The 14,934-nt window shown below is 38.0% G+C and overlaps 1 protein-coding gene across 5 annotated transcripts in view; it reads left to right on the plus strand.

Annotated features, from left to right (window-relative positions):
- sh3kbp1 (SH3-domain kinase binding protein 1) overlaps window positions 1-14,934 on the plus strand; it is a 261,615-nt gene that overhangs the window by 216,151 nt on the left and 30,530 nt on the right. For all 5 annotated transcript variants that reach the window (XM_078559394.1, XM_078559396.1, XM_078559395.1 and 2 more), the window contains one exon: window positions 7,066-7,157. In XM_078559394.1, coding sequence (XP_078415520.1) covers window positions 7,066-7,157 — 92 coding nt within the window. The remainder of the gene's footprint in view (window positions 1-7,065; window positions 7,158-14,934) is intronic.

The following is a 14,934-nucleotide window of genomic DNA, read 5'->3' on the forward strand; positions in this document are numbered from 1 at the left end:
AATTTTCCAAAATTCGCTAGATTCTGGAAAGGTTCCACTAGGTTGGAAAATAGCAAATATAACCCCTTTATTCAAAAAGGGAGGGAGACAGAAGCAAGAAGCTATAGGCCTGTTAGCCTAACAACTGTTATAGGGAAAATGTAAGAAGCAGTTATTAAAGATGTTATAGCAGGGCAGTTGGAAAAATTCAAGGCAATCAGGCAGAGTCAACATGGTTTTGTGAAAGGGAAGTCATATTTAACCAATTTATTGGAAGTCTTTGAAGGAGCCACATGTGGATAAAAGGGAACTAGCCGGTAGATGCACTGTACTTAGATTTCCAGAAGTTATTTGATAATGTGCCACATCAAAGGTTATTGCAGAAAATAAAAGCTCATAGTGTAGGGGGTAACATATTAGCATGGATAGAAGTTTGGCTAGCTAACAGGAAGCAGAGAGTTGGCATAAATGGGTCTTTTTCTGCTTGGCAAGATGTGATGAGTGGTGTGCCACACTGTTTACAATTTATGTAAATGACTTGGATGAAGGGACCAACGGGATAGTTGCTGAATTTGCTGGTGACACAACGATAGGTAGGAAAGTAAATTGCGAAGAGGACGTAAAGAGGCTTCAAAGTGACATAGGTAGGTTAAGTGAGTGGGCAATGATCTGGCAAATGGAGTATAATGTGGGCAAATGTGAAATCGTTCATTTTTGCAGGAAGAATAAAAAAGAAGCTCATCTAAATGGTGAGATTGCAGAGTTCTGAGATTCAGAGGGAGCTGGGTGTCCTAGTGCATGAATCACAAGGTTAGTATGCAGGTACAAAAGGTAATTAGGAAAGCTAATAAAATGTTATCATTTATTGTGAGGGGAATTGATTACAAAATTGGGAGATTATGCTTCAGTTGTACAGGGAATTGGTGAGACCACATCTGGAGTAGTGTGTACAATATTGGTCTCCTTATTTAAAGAAAGATGTGAATGCGTTAGAAGCAGTTTAGAGAAAGTTTACTAGACTATTATCAGGAATAGGTGGGTTGTCTTCAAAGGAAAGGCTGGACAGGTTAGGCTTGTATCCACCGGAATTTAGGAGAGTAAGAGGTATGATCATTGTTTTCTGTCCCGTTTCAAACTCCATCCTCCAACTCCCGACTCCATCCCTCTCCCTGGCAGCAGTCTAAGATTAAACCAGTCTCTTCACAACCTTGGTGTTACCTTGAACCAGAGGTGAGCTTCCAACTAATATTCATGCCATATCTAAGATTGCTTCTTACTACCTCCGTAACATCACTCGACTTCTCCCCTGTCTCAGCTCATCTGCCGCTGAAACTCATCCATGCCTGCCTTACCTCTAGACTTGACTATTCCAATGCATTCCTGGCTGATCTCCTGCATTCTACCCTCCATAAATTTGAGTTCATCCAGAATTCTGCTGCCTATGTCTTAACTTGCAACAAATCCAATTTCCCTTTCACCCCTGTGCTTGCTGACCTACGTTGGTTCCCGGTCAAGCAACGCGTTGGTTTTAAAATTCTCATCCTTGTTTTCAAATCCCTCTGTGGCCTTGTCCTTCTTATCTCTGTAATCTCCTCCAACTCCACAACCCCCTATCTATGCTCCTCTAATTCTGACCTCTTAAGCAGCCCCGATTTTAATTGCTCATCATTGGTGACTATGCCTTTAGTTGCTTCGGCCCCAAGTTCTAGAATTCCCTTCTGATATCTCTCCACCCCTCTAACTCTCTTTCCCCCTTTTAGACATTTCTTCAAAGCTTGCTCAAAGAGGTAGGTTTTGTTATCTGATCTAAATCATCTTTGTGGCTTGGTGTCATACTTTTGCTTTATAATGCTCCAATGCTCCTGTGAAGCACCTTGCAACGTTTCATTATGTTAAAGAAGCTGTATAAATATAAGTTGTTGCCTCAGTGATGGCATGAATTTGTGCTTGGAAGCTTATTTCAAGATCAAATGTGAACCACGGTTGTGTACAGTCTGGTTCAGTGTCACAGACAGTTGCCAGGGAGAGGGATGGGGTCAGTGACTAGGGAATGGCATTTGTGGGAGGGACCAAGGACATTGGCTTCAGTCTTCCCATTGTTTAGTTGGAGGAGGTATTAGCAAGTGATTGATATCCAAGTGAAACCTATAAACTATTAAAAATCTTACATCTGTGCAAAATTTTTACCTACAAACCTTATTTCCTGTTCTGTTTTTCATACTCGTGTAAGACCTTTTTCCTCCATTATAAATTACCATTTCCGTGCATGATGCAAATTGTGTATGTAACTGATCATGCTTTATTTGCACCCTGCACCAATGGTGGTGCTGTAGCACCTAAGCTTTGACTTCCCATTTCTTTATCCAGTTCTGCAGTGAAACTCCTGTCCTGCAACAAATTGCACTTCCCAAATTGCAATGAGTTTTCTGCTTGGCTATTGACTATTATCAAATCAAAATGTAATGCATAAAATAAAGCTTTTGCATCCTGATTATTTCCACCTTCTAGTAGTGGTTCACCCAAAGACTAAATTTGGATTTTAAGTTCGTGTGACAATGACATTGGAGATCAGCTAGTAGTTTTTTAAAATCTACTTAATTTATGCTGGAGGAAAAAGAAAGAAGTCCCTCAACAAAAGAGTCTTCATAGGTCCATGATTGGAATCATTGAATGATACAGCAAAGAAGAAGGCCATTCTGCCCATCCATGTCAGAATGCTGGCCCTTTTAAAGATATAATGCAGTTAGTCCCACTCGCTTTTTTTCCTATATACCTGTATTTTTTCTGCTTCAAGTACTTATCCAATTCTTTTTGCACTGTAAGCCTCTATTAATAAAGCTATGGACCTCATATGCTGTTTAACAGATTTTACAACTTCCATCTTTGCATACATACATCTCCAGATCTTTCTGCAGTTGTTGCTTTAAAATGGCATAATTTCTCTCATGTTGCCTTTTCTCATTCTACCTAGCAAAATGTATCATTACACACTTCTCTTCATTAAATTTGATCTTTCATTTGTCTGCCCATTTCCCCAGACAGCCTGTGACCTTAAGTCTGTTACTATCCTTGTTGTTTATCATGTTTCGGAGTTTCTACATTTGAGTTTTGTATCATCTGCAAACTTTGCACTTAAACCTTGTGTATCCAAGTGCAGATCAATACTATATATTAAAATGAGCTCTGATTCCTTTACATGAATTCCCTGGAGAACACCACTGTATACTTTTCTCTACTCTGAAAAAGAACCATTCACAACTCCTTGCTTTCTTTCCCTCAGCCAATTTGTAACCTCACTGACAGTATCTGTTTAATCCCATGGACTTCAATTTTGCTAACAACTTTGTCAATAGACTTTTGAAAGCACATGCATACATCAACTGTTGTACCCTTGTGAATCCCCTCTGTTATCTCATCAAAAAAAGTAACCAAGTTAGTCTGACAAATCCATGCTGACTTTAATTTATTAGCCCACACTTTTCCAAACACCAATTAATTTTGTCCTGGGTTGTTGGCCTCAAAATTTCCCCACCATTGACGTTAGGTTGACTGGCCTGTAATTGCTTTTTTAAAAAAATGCAATCTCCCAGTTCTCTGGTACAACACCCATACTGAATTAGGATTGGAAGAGAGCTTCTGTAATTGCACCCCTTATTTCCCTCAGCAATCTAGGACACATCTGTAACCGGTGACTTTTCCACGTTAAGCACTGCCAACCTTTTATGTACCTATTGTTAATTTCATCCTGTCCAATATCGCTATTGGCTTCTTTTACTTCCTTTTACTGCTGCATTGACAACAATCTCTTCTCCAGTGAAGACAGTTCAATGTATTCATTTAGTACCTCAGTCATGCCCTTTGCCGCCACAAGAAATTCTCCTTTTTGTTCCCTAATTGGCCCCTCCCTTCCTTTGACTACTTTTTTTTAAACTATTGATGTGTTTACAGAAGACTTGCTGGATCCCTTTTATGTTAGCTGGTAATCTATTCTCATACCCCAGTCTATTCCTTTGACTATTGAATCCCTATAACCACTGAATTTCTTCACCTTGCTGTGCTCCCTGTGCTGCCATTTGTACCACAGTGCTGAGGATGTGCTTCCCTCAAGGTGTTGTCACCCTCACCAGCTCGAGTGCCACACTCTATGAATTCCTGCACTGCTGGCTTCTTCCTAACCTACTGATGACTATCCACTTACTGTCCTTGTGAATTGGCTGTATCAACATAAACCTGCACAAAAGAATTGTATTTGACCTTAACTGCAAAGCATTAATCAGTCAAAGGGTTTCAGACGTTCATCGGTCAATGGGTTATATATATTTAAAGTCTCATGGGCTATTTTATTATTACCCCCCATGTTATTTATTTATACTTTTTAATTCTTTTTGTTATATACCATTCTTCAGTCAAGGGATGATATTCTGCATTCTTTACAAACAATAGGAATATGATCTAACTTGATGGCCTCTTAGCAAGCCATGAAGTTATGATTTTACAGATAGGCAATGCTCCATGTGGGCTCCTACATCTTCACCAATCTGTAGGACACCTTAACAACAAAAGTTCATAAAACTCTCTACGTGAATAGTTTATTTACATTATTTACTCTCATTCTTGGATTGTGCTTCCATTATTTTCTTTTTATATAGATGTTCAACGATCACTTCAACGAAGTGCTGTCCGCAGTCTGGGCACTTTGCTTCTCCAACCATACCTAGGTTTATGCATTTCTTTTTCAGGAGACTAAGGTGTCTAAACTGGTTGCTAACAGGACAAATGTATCAAAGGAAAAGTTATGCTCTTTAAGTTGAATAGTCACACCCATCACCCCGTGATCGTTGAACATCCAAATAAAAAGAAAATAATGGAGGCACAATCCAAGAATGAGAGTAAATAATATATACTGAGCTAAAGCAGAAATTGGATTGTATCACTCAGTGCAGACTTGTGCTTCATGTCATTTGTGGTTGTACAGTATGGCCTTTTTCACTGACCCATGCAACATATTGCTTGCATTAAAAACAAGTTAAGTGCTTCTCTAATAAAAATAAAAAATGCTGGAAACACTCAGTTGGTCAGGCAGAATCTGTGGAGAGAGAATCAGAGTTAGCGTTTCAGGTGGACGATATTTCATCAGAACACTCTGTCACTGGGCCAGCACGTCCACATCAACATATGCCAAAGGCTTTGAACACTGTGAAAAATGCAACAGGCCATTCACTATTGCAGACTGTTGCAATCAGTGCCTAAATGTGATACTTTTGAAAGATCATCTGATTTTAAAAAAAATAGGCTTTTATCCATGAAAAGTAACGTAAATAACTTATGCATCATTCCATTTTTCCTACAGTTAATCAGTAAGTTGTACTGACTGCGGAAGTGGCTGAGGCTGTATAGAGAAAAATGGATGACTGGGAGTGTTGCAAGGCTGCAACACGCTCGAGGAGTCCAGAGAACATCACAGTGAGAGCAGGTAGCGTAGTTTAGCTTAATCTAGCCAAGGAGCTAAGGAGGTATAATATGTGCAGGATTTCTGAACACAGTATTAATCTCTAAATAGTAATCTAGTGATATTGTACAGGGCCTCCTTCTGTGCTGTAACGCCTCTGAGGACAGTTGTATTTTCGACTGGGAGGCGAAGGTGAGTGTTGTGCTCACGTGCCATGGAAGTGAAGGACACCCTCATTATAGAATAGATCATGTTTCCACTTGGACCCAGTATCTGCTTAAAACAGTCACGAGCTATGCACACCATCTACTCTTGTTAATTCAAAGTTGTTTTTCCTCAAAATTGTAATATAACCAAATAGAACTGTTTTTTCACAATTTCAATTCAAATTCAACAACTTTTGAGTTGAGAATAGGCAGAGGTGGGACAAGTAGGATGCAGAAAAGCTTCCTGCCTAAGGACCCAACTCCAACTTCCGAGCATGTCCAGGTAAAGCAGCTTGTTAAGGGATAAATCTTCTATATTTTTCTTTCAATTAGTTGTATTTTACCCGTGATTTGGAAAGCTTAGAAACATGATATTTGGCTTTGCTTGTTGCAATATAGTTAGCACATTATTGCATATAATTCATATGTAGCTATACATATACATTATGTATGCATTAAACCTAGAATTGTCCTGAAATCTAATTATTGGATTTTCTTTTACTTTTTTACAAGCTTGATTCGTAGTTTTTCATGTTTGAGTGTGAAACAAAAGCATTGTTATCCAATACATTAGCCAACTGCCTTGTGTGGCTAATTGGGAACCCAGAAGTGACTCATTGTATTTCTCGTTAGTAAATAATGAGTAATAGACTGTCATTGGGTGTGAGATCTAAATACCATACTTAGTGTGTATGCTTGTGCATTTCTGTATGTATATTGGTCAAATGGTGAGGTGAAAAGCAGCGTGTGCGCGTTTTTGATTGTTACAAATACATTTCCTGCTTGGTGACTGGTGATAAATGTTTGATAAGTAAATACACACATGTGAAGTACGTTTGTCTATATTATGAGAGTATAAGGTGTTTCGACTTAAATTAGTGCATGTGGCCAAAATGGTGTTGCTGTAACCAAACCTGTGGCTAGTCAGTGATTTCTGTTGGATAACAGTGAGTTAAAGAAACGTTTTGAGTATTTTTTATGGCGATAGTATCAATGTGATTTTGGGAGAATTAACAGTGGTATAACTTGCATGTGCTTTCTGCTGTTTGTGATCTGTACACAGCTGGTGACTTTCAGAAGAATGCACAGCATGTGACCAGCAGTCAAGCACATACTTAGCAGAGGGAAAGATCTGGATCTCTTAATATGGGCAATCTAGGCAAAGTTAGTACATTGGGCAGAGATTTAGAGCTGACTGGTGGGGTTTTTTGGGTGTTTTAATTGAATTATATTCCTTCATACATGCACTGTTAAATAGCAGCCAAACATGACTATAATTCAAAATCTGTATTACTGTCTCATATGTTTCATCACTGTAAGTGGTTTTAGAAAGGCTTAGCTGTTTAAATTCGAGCACTATAATTTTCTGTGATTGTATCCTATAATCTGGAAATTAATGCTGATATGGCTAGCTTTGTTTTTTTTGGGCAGGTCTGACAGCGATCCAAAGTCTGAATCAGGAGTTCCTGTTGTGTTTCTCAGCACATCGGAGAGAGAGACCTTGGAAAAGACCAATGACATTGGTAAGAAATCACTGTCTCATTCAGCTGCTGTTCCTAATCGCCTATAAATAGCTGCATTATGGTAACACTGCATACTGCATTAAAGCACACATCGACATATTGATCTGTAAGAAGGACTCATTACAGAGTACGTAGTGTGATAACTGACATTCTCTCCAAATGGATTGAATGAAGCATAATATAACAAAAGTTCAAGTTGGGAAGCTTTGTTTCTCAGGTGATCCCTGTGTGTAAAATAAACGGCAGATTGGTTACGCAGTGAAGAATGGCATGTGACAACCAGCCTCTGCTGAAAAGCAAGTAGCTCAAGTTTGCATTTCACTTATATTAATATAGTCACTTGGATTTTAATTTATTGTGTGTGTGTATTTGTGTGAGAGAGAGAGCGAGATGGCAGATTTACTGACCACGGAATTATTTTACATATGTGAATCGTAATTCACATCTGTAAAATGGCCAGTAACAGTGTGCGCAGTATGCTATGTTCTGGAATATACTTAAAGCACCGAGTCTGTAGGAGAAATGGCAGCCTCTGGAGTTACTAGAATATTTCACTGTCATTGGTAAATTCAAGGAACTCCTATAACGACATATTTGATGCTAGTGATTATTGCACTTCTCCCCGCCAGTGTGAGATATTTTGCAAATATTTTCAGTTGAACTTAGTGCATATTTTAGATATTCTGTACATATGTTTTTAATGTTAAAGGTATGAGAGTAGAGTTTACTTTTTAAAAAATTTGCATTACAATTTAGGATTATTTTCAGCGTAATGCAACTTTCAATGTAATTGTATTTAAAATGGTAATGTGTCATTACAAGAGCTGTAATCTACCAGTCATTCACTGCTGTACCATTTAAAACAATATTCCCAACTGGGTTGGTTAATATTATTAAAATTTTAGCAGTAAAACTTGGACTCTTATTAACTATGTTCTTAAATGTAGATCGGCTGCATTCTTTGCTGCATGAAGCAGTGTGAGGATGTATCAGCAAAGTATAACCGAGTAAACTTAATAGCTTGCCTAATTTGTATAAAATATTGGTTTTACTTGAAGTGGATGCAGTTTTTCTCTTTGGCAATCAATGCAATTATTTCACACAATAGTGAGAACTATATAGTTCAGGATAAAACTTGTATGCACATTGATCCTCATTTAGTACTCAATAAGAAGCCCCCACCAGTTCACTTGAAAGACTCAATTGCTTGTTCTCTAAATGGGAAGTAGGATTTTGTGCAAAAGTTTTATTTCAAAAAAGCATATAAAACACACACAAGTTCTATTATAACAACATACTACTGCAGTGAACAGATACTGATAGGACAGGATTTTTAGTTTGGTGGGCGTGCGCGATTGGCGCAGCCGGGGAACGGACCACCAACCGTGATCGGCCCCTGACTGTGATTTCACGCTGGCTGGCCAATTAACAGTCAGCAAGCGTGAAACACGTGCTGAAATGCTCAGCGCTGCTGAGGCGGGGGCGCTGACATGAGCGGGCGTGGGGGAGCTCCCTGAAGGCAGAGAGCTGCCTCAGGGAGCTGAAGAATTTAAAAGTAATCAATAACGATTTTAAAATCCAGAAAAAAATGTCCATGCATCAGAATCGGTCACCTGAACATATAGATATTGAAAATTCTGTCCAAACATATTTATCATTTTTAATTTAATAATGGAAACCTCATCCCGCCCTTGGATGAGGTTTCATCGAAAATGCAAAGTCTACCTGGCAGATTCGCTCATCTGCCAACCGTAAGGTTGGACGGACCATGAAAAATCAGAGTCAGTTGGAACTTTAATGAGCTAAGTTGCCCTCTTAATTGTCAGTAGGCGTGCTTCCGACTTCTGCGCATGCCCGCCGACCAAAATATCGCACGAGCGCAGGATGATGTCAGGACGCTCGCCCGATGTCATCACGCGCTATCTAGTGCTCTAGCAGGTCGGGTGCAATCTTGCACACACAGCTAAAAATTCTGCCCATAGACTTTGAACTAACCCTTAAGGGAACATACTATGCAGCAATTTTCTGTGTTCCAGTACTTTAAAAGTATTTTTTGTTAAAATGTTATAGCATGTTTAGGAGCACAACATAGAATCTTAGCATCTTACAGCACAGATGGAGGCTAATTGGCTCATCTGGCCCTTTGAAAGAGCTATCTAATTAATCCCACTCTCCTGTTCTTTCCCCATAAACCTACAAATTGGTCCTTTTCAAGTATATATCCCGTATATATATTCATATATATGCCCATCCCTAATTGCCCTTAAGAGGATGGTGGTGAGCTGCCTTCTTGAACTGCTCCAGTCCACCCACAGTGCTGTTAAGAAGGGAGTTCCAGGATTTTGACCCAGCAACATTGAAGGTGGATGGTGTCTTTTGAGTGTTTTTGGAGCCACATTCAGGCAAGTGGAAAGTATTCCATCACACTCTTGATTTGTATTTTGTAAATGGTGGACAGGCTTTTGAATCTCCTTCTACTACTCTTTCAGATGATGCATTTCACATCATAACAATTAACTACATTAAATAATTTATCTTCATTTCCCCTCTGACTGTTTTGCCAGCTATTTAAAATCGGTGTCCTCTGGCTACTAACCCTCCTCCCTGTGGAAACAATTTCTATGCAAATCACTCGTCATGTTGAACACCTCTATATTGAATCACTCCTTAACCTTCCATGCTCTAAAGAGAACAATTGAAGTTTCTCTGGCCTCCGTGTGGAACTAAATAAAGGAGATGGGATCTTCTTTCCAGTTGCCAATATGAGTTTCTTACCTCAACATAGGTTTCTAATTTCAACGAGACAATCTCAAATGAAAAGAAGGAAATTTGGAGATGGACTTAACCAGTTTGTGCACAGTTTTGTGCTTGGCTTGCAGATCTGAGCTGTAGAACATGTCATTTGCATGATTACCAGAGTTGGTGACCTAGCATCAAAGGAAGGGAGTTAGAATGGAGTTTATTTTAGGGGCAAAAAGGAATCATCCTATAAATTCAAATCTCTGGGAATGCATTCCACCATCTCCCCTTATAAAGGAGAAATTTAAAACTGGGACAAACCTAAGAAATTGTGCTTATCAATTTTATTTCATTTTTTTTTAACCAACCCTTTCTTGGGACACGCAGGTTGGATTGGTAACCAAGTGCAGAACAATTTAAATATAATCCACAAAATGTGCCCTTCGTGCTGCAGTTTTCTAACATTTAATTTTAAGATTTCAATTTCTTGGCTGATGTTTGAAAATTGATGATTCCATAATGTCTCTACATTATGTCTCTACATAATGAGGGGGCACTATCTTCATGTGACTCAAATGGGGTGAGAGTTAAGATACAAGTCCACATAACCAAGCCACAATGTACGATCTTGATTTTATTAATATAACTGGGCAGTTTGAGGGTTACAGACACTGGTCCACTTTGTTCTGTAAATAATTTTAAGTTATGAAATTATTATGCTTAATAATGTAAGTATAACTTTTTTTATGATTTAGCAAGTCAATTAAATGTGAAAACTGCTTCAGTAACTTTCTGTTCTGTTCTCATTATTTTCAGACATTCCTTTCTTGTGATGACTTTCTTTTCCTTTCCCATCACTCCTTGTAAAGCCTTTTAACTCTCACTTCTATTTACCATGGGTAACTCCACTTCCATGCCCTTTGAGGGTAAGACTGACTTTCTCTTGACAGATACTAGAGCTCTGAGTTATCTCTGCTCCTCGCTTTCCATTTATTGCAGTTAGATTATGCAATAAGCAAACATTCCAAGCAGATCTAAGTACACATTTTGTCAAATTAGGAATCTATCTAAAAATTGCAGTTATACTGTATACAGATTTGTTTGGAATTCTAATAAATGAAGTGAAATTTTGGAAGCTTTAAATATGTTACTATTTTGAAAATAATTGTGCCAGCATCAAAAATGTTTTGGAGAACATGGGAAGTTAAGTATTAACTTAAAAAGTGAATTATTCTGTACAAGTATGATTTTTGCTTAAAATGGGGCTAAATCTTTTGATAATATATTTCCTTTAGTTTGAATAATCATGCCATTTTCTTCCCTTACCTTATGGAAAGAAAGACTTGCATTCTTATCCTGAGGTTGTGAAAGGCACTATATCAGAAAGCACTGGACAGTTAATTAAGTGCAGTTTTGAAGTGCAGACACTGTTATAATGTAGGAAACGCAGCAGCTAATTTATACAGCAAAGTCCCACAAACAGCAATCTGTTTTAATGATGTTGGTTTAGGGATAAATATCTATCAAGGCTAGATTCTCCAACTGGGGGAACTCCCCTGCTTTTCTTTGGTGCCATTGTTGTTTTTACATCCACCTGAGGGGGGCTCAAGAGGCCAGAGCTTAATCTCCCATATGAAAGACACCACCTTCAATAGTGCAGCACTTCCTCATTACTGGGAATGTCAGCATAGATTTTGTGCTCAAGTCTCTACAACTTAAGTTAGATTGCTCATACTAAGCCATGATTAAAAATTGTTTTTGATTGTAGATCACCGAATATGGAACTATAAAGAGGACTAATACTAATTTTAATGCTTTCCCTAATGACTTGTGCAAGTTCATCAAGTGAGTAGCTCTACCACATAGGTTGGGAAGGTACCAGGTTCCATCTCCATTCTGTGCTGAGTTACCTGGCATCAGTTGGACTAGTGGGAGAACACAACAGTTACTTTCAGGTCTTTGGGTTGGGTTGGGATAATCGCTGTTCAGAGAGGCCCTCTAAGTGTTTGTGTGGATATCTATTGAGGATGGCAAGAATTAAGAAATAATGCTTTCCTATGTTTGGTTCAGTTGCTGATTATCAATTTCAAGGTTCACTGATGAATAACAGTTGTGGGAGATACCAGTGGTGGTGCAGAGTCCATGGCACTGTGCCCAAGCAAAGGGTCGTTTTCTTTGGGAGAAAGGAAAGTTGGTGAGGGAATAAAGCAGATTTGTTTCTATATCCTAAGAAAATGAGCAAAGCACAAATGAAATATCTAAGTAATGCTTCTTTTAAATGTGTACATGATCTATCATTGATTTGCTTATTGCCATAGTCTTGTGTGGACTGAATCATTTCTCTCTGCTTTATAATCTTTCCAGTAGAACTTGACCTCAGCTTTTCTTGCCCCTCCTCTGTCATGTTGCTTGCTTTTTAGTGTATCCTAGTTGAGTGTGGATCTGCTCTGGTTTTCTTCTGTGATATAATCTTTCCATATAATCTCTTAGTTAAGCAAAATACAACCATTGTACAGTTATTAATAAGATACAAGCCATGTTTCAAGCAACATTAGAGATTATTTGGAAAATACAGTGTAATATTTTTTGTGAAATTATGTATAAACAAATATAATTTAAATCTGTCTTGTTCCCTATCACCTATATTGTCAACCAAATACTCATCTTTGTTTCAATAAAATACCATATATTCAAGCCATAATGATTATTGTCCAGCAATCGTTGAATAAACAGCTAAATGGAGATCTTTTTTAACCTGCAATCTGAGGTTAATTTTGAGGATGACTATTTGGAACATTGCTTTTATAATTAACTCGTTTTTAAAGATAATACATGCCAAGATACTTAAAGTGCAGCAATCTCAAGTGTGTGTGACTTCCATTGAAAATACATTTGTTGAATGCTTGCTATATCAGTAGGTAATCTCTAAAAGTAATGTGTTTTACATTTTATGTACTGAGTCTTCCCAGATGTTAATTTCCTGTAGACAACTTGCCTGGATGAAATTGTTTCAAGATAAAGGCTATCATTGTCTTTACATTGCCACTGGTGTAATATATGTCAGAATAATAATAGTGTATTATTTGCAGAAAAACACTACTTATAGCTGTATAAATGCCCACTAAAATTTCAATATGAATCAGAATTTTACAGCACAGAAGGAGGTCATTCTACCTGTTGAGCCTCTGCTTGCTCTTTGAAAGAGCTGTCCAATTTTGTCCCACAAACCGGTTTTTCTCCCATAATCCTGAAATTTAGTCCTATTCAATTGTCTCTTGAAAGTTCCTATGGAGTCTGCTTCCACCATTCTTTCTGGTTTATGCTGCTATTTAATTTTCTGAGTCGGGTTGGTGGTTGGAATCTCATTTCACCTCTTCTACTTGTGGAAATTATTTTAAATCTGTGACCTTTGTTTACTGACTTGACTTGTTAGAGGAAACAGTTTCTCTTTATTTGCTCTATCTAAATCCCTCATAATTTTGAATGCCCCTGTTCAGTCTCCTCATGACCTTTCTGCTAAAAAGAGAATGACCCTGGCTTTTCTAATTGCTCCAGATAACTGAACCCCCTCGTCCCTCAAGATCATCCTAGGTTATTTTGGAATGGATCTGAAGTAACATATTGTTTTATTGTTTGAGTTTATCCAAATGGTCACATCAGTGTTTGCAAGTTTGATCTTCACTTTGTCATGTAAATATCCTGCAAAAATAGTTGTTCCAGTCACACGGTAGTTATCCAAAATATACCTTCCTGGTGCTCTAGATCAGTACTGGTTCAAATCATAATGCCAAGAGTAATGTGCATTTTTCTTTTAGGCATAATTTCACTTTTGTTTCTTTGGATACTTAAAGGAAAAATCAATTACTTCTCCTACCCACTCTGAATTTTGGTTGCTTTTTTTCATTTATTTCACTTCCAATTCATTAGTCCTTTTTTTTGTTTCCTTGCAAATTCACACCTCTTTGGTGTATTACTGCCACCTACTGTGTCAGAGAAAGAAATGCAATACAATAATAAAAACCTAAATTCTATGTGCTAATCCTGTGAAATATTAAAAAGACAACATGACTTTATGATTATCCCATTACGCAATTCTATCATTAGTTGAAGAAGATCAGCACTTTTGAAAACCAGACATACTTTTAATCTAAACTCTGCTTTCCCCATTGGTAGAAACACCAAAGAAAAATTGAAAAGACTGAAGGATTCTCCATTTTGCAGACTAGGAGACATATGAGTCATGTACCCCAAATTGGGTGATGTAGTAATTGAATCTCAGTCCACAGCAACCATCAGCATCCTTCCTAGTACTGAATGTCAATCTCTGTTCAGCTCAAAAGCTCAATAGTGGTTACTGTGTTTTTGAATGGCATTTTTGAATGCTGGGATCAAAACTCTGCTTCTGGTAGGGTGCTGATCCTTCTCAACTCAGTGCTGCTTGGTGGGGTCAGACACACCACATGCATGTGGGTTTTACTAAGAAGTAAACCTGTGTTTCACCTGACAACAGAATACTCCCCCTCAAGGATATATGTTTTCAGCATTTTTACCTGCAGTGATTTTTGGGTTGGGGTGCAGCAGGGGCTACTTTTCAAATATTATTCCGCCCCCACCCCCAACCAAATTCCCATTCTCTCCATCGACTTTATCTCCAGAGGTATCAGTTCCTTGCTGGGGAACAGTTAACTAAACACAAGATGCTTAAATAGATCTTCTTATGTGATTATTAGCAGGTTATTTGACTACAGAGGGCAGCCAATTAACCCTTTATCTTGAGCCTCAGCACCCATTCCCACTGCTGTGTTGAAGAAAATTATAGTGGAAATGTCAGTTCAGATTAAACATGTGAAATATGTTCTTAATCTGCACACATTAATGAACCTTTCTATCATTTGACAAAGGATAAGATTTCCTTTTAACATATATTTAAGTTAAATTATGATGTTGAAGTTGTTTCCAAAAAAAATGGAAATTAGCTATTGGAGTGGGGGGATAATTTTAACTCTTGATGCAAAACAGATAAAATCAGATCAGCTGC

This window comes from Cetorhinus maximus, chromosome 16 (assembly GCF_964194155.1).
Source record: "Cetorhinus maximus chromosome 16, sCetMax3.hap1.1, whole genome shotgun sequence".
NCBI classification, from domain to species: domain Eukaryota; kingdom Metazoa; phylum Chordata; class Chondrichthyes; order Lamniformes; family Cetorhinidae; genus Cetorhinus; species Cetorhinus maximus.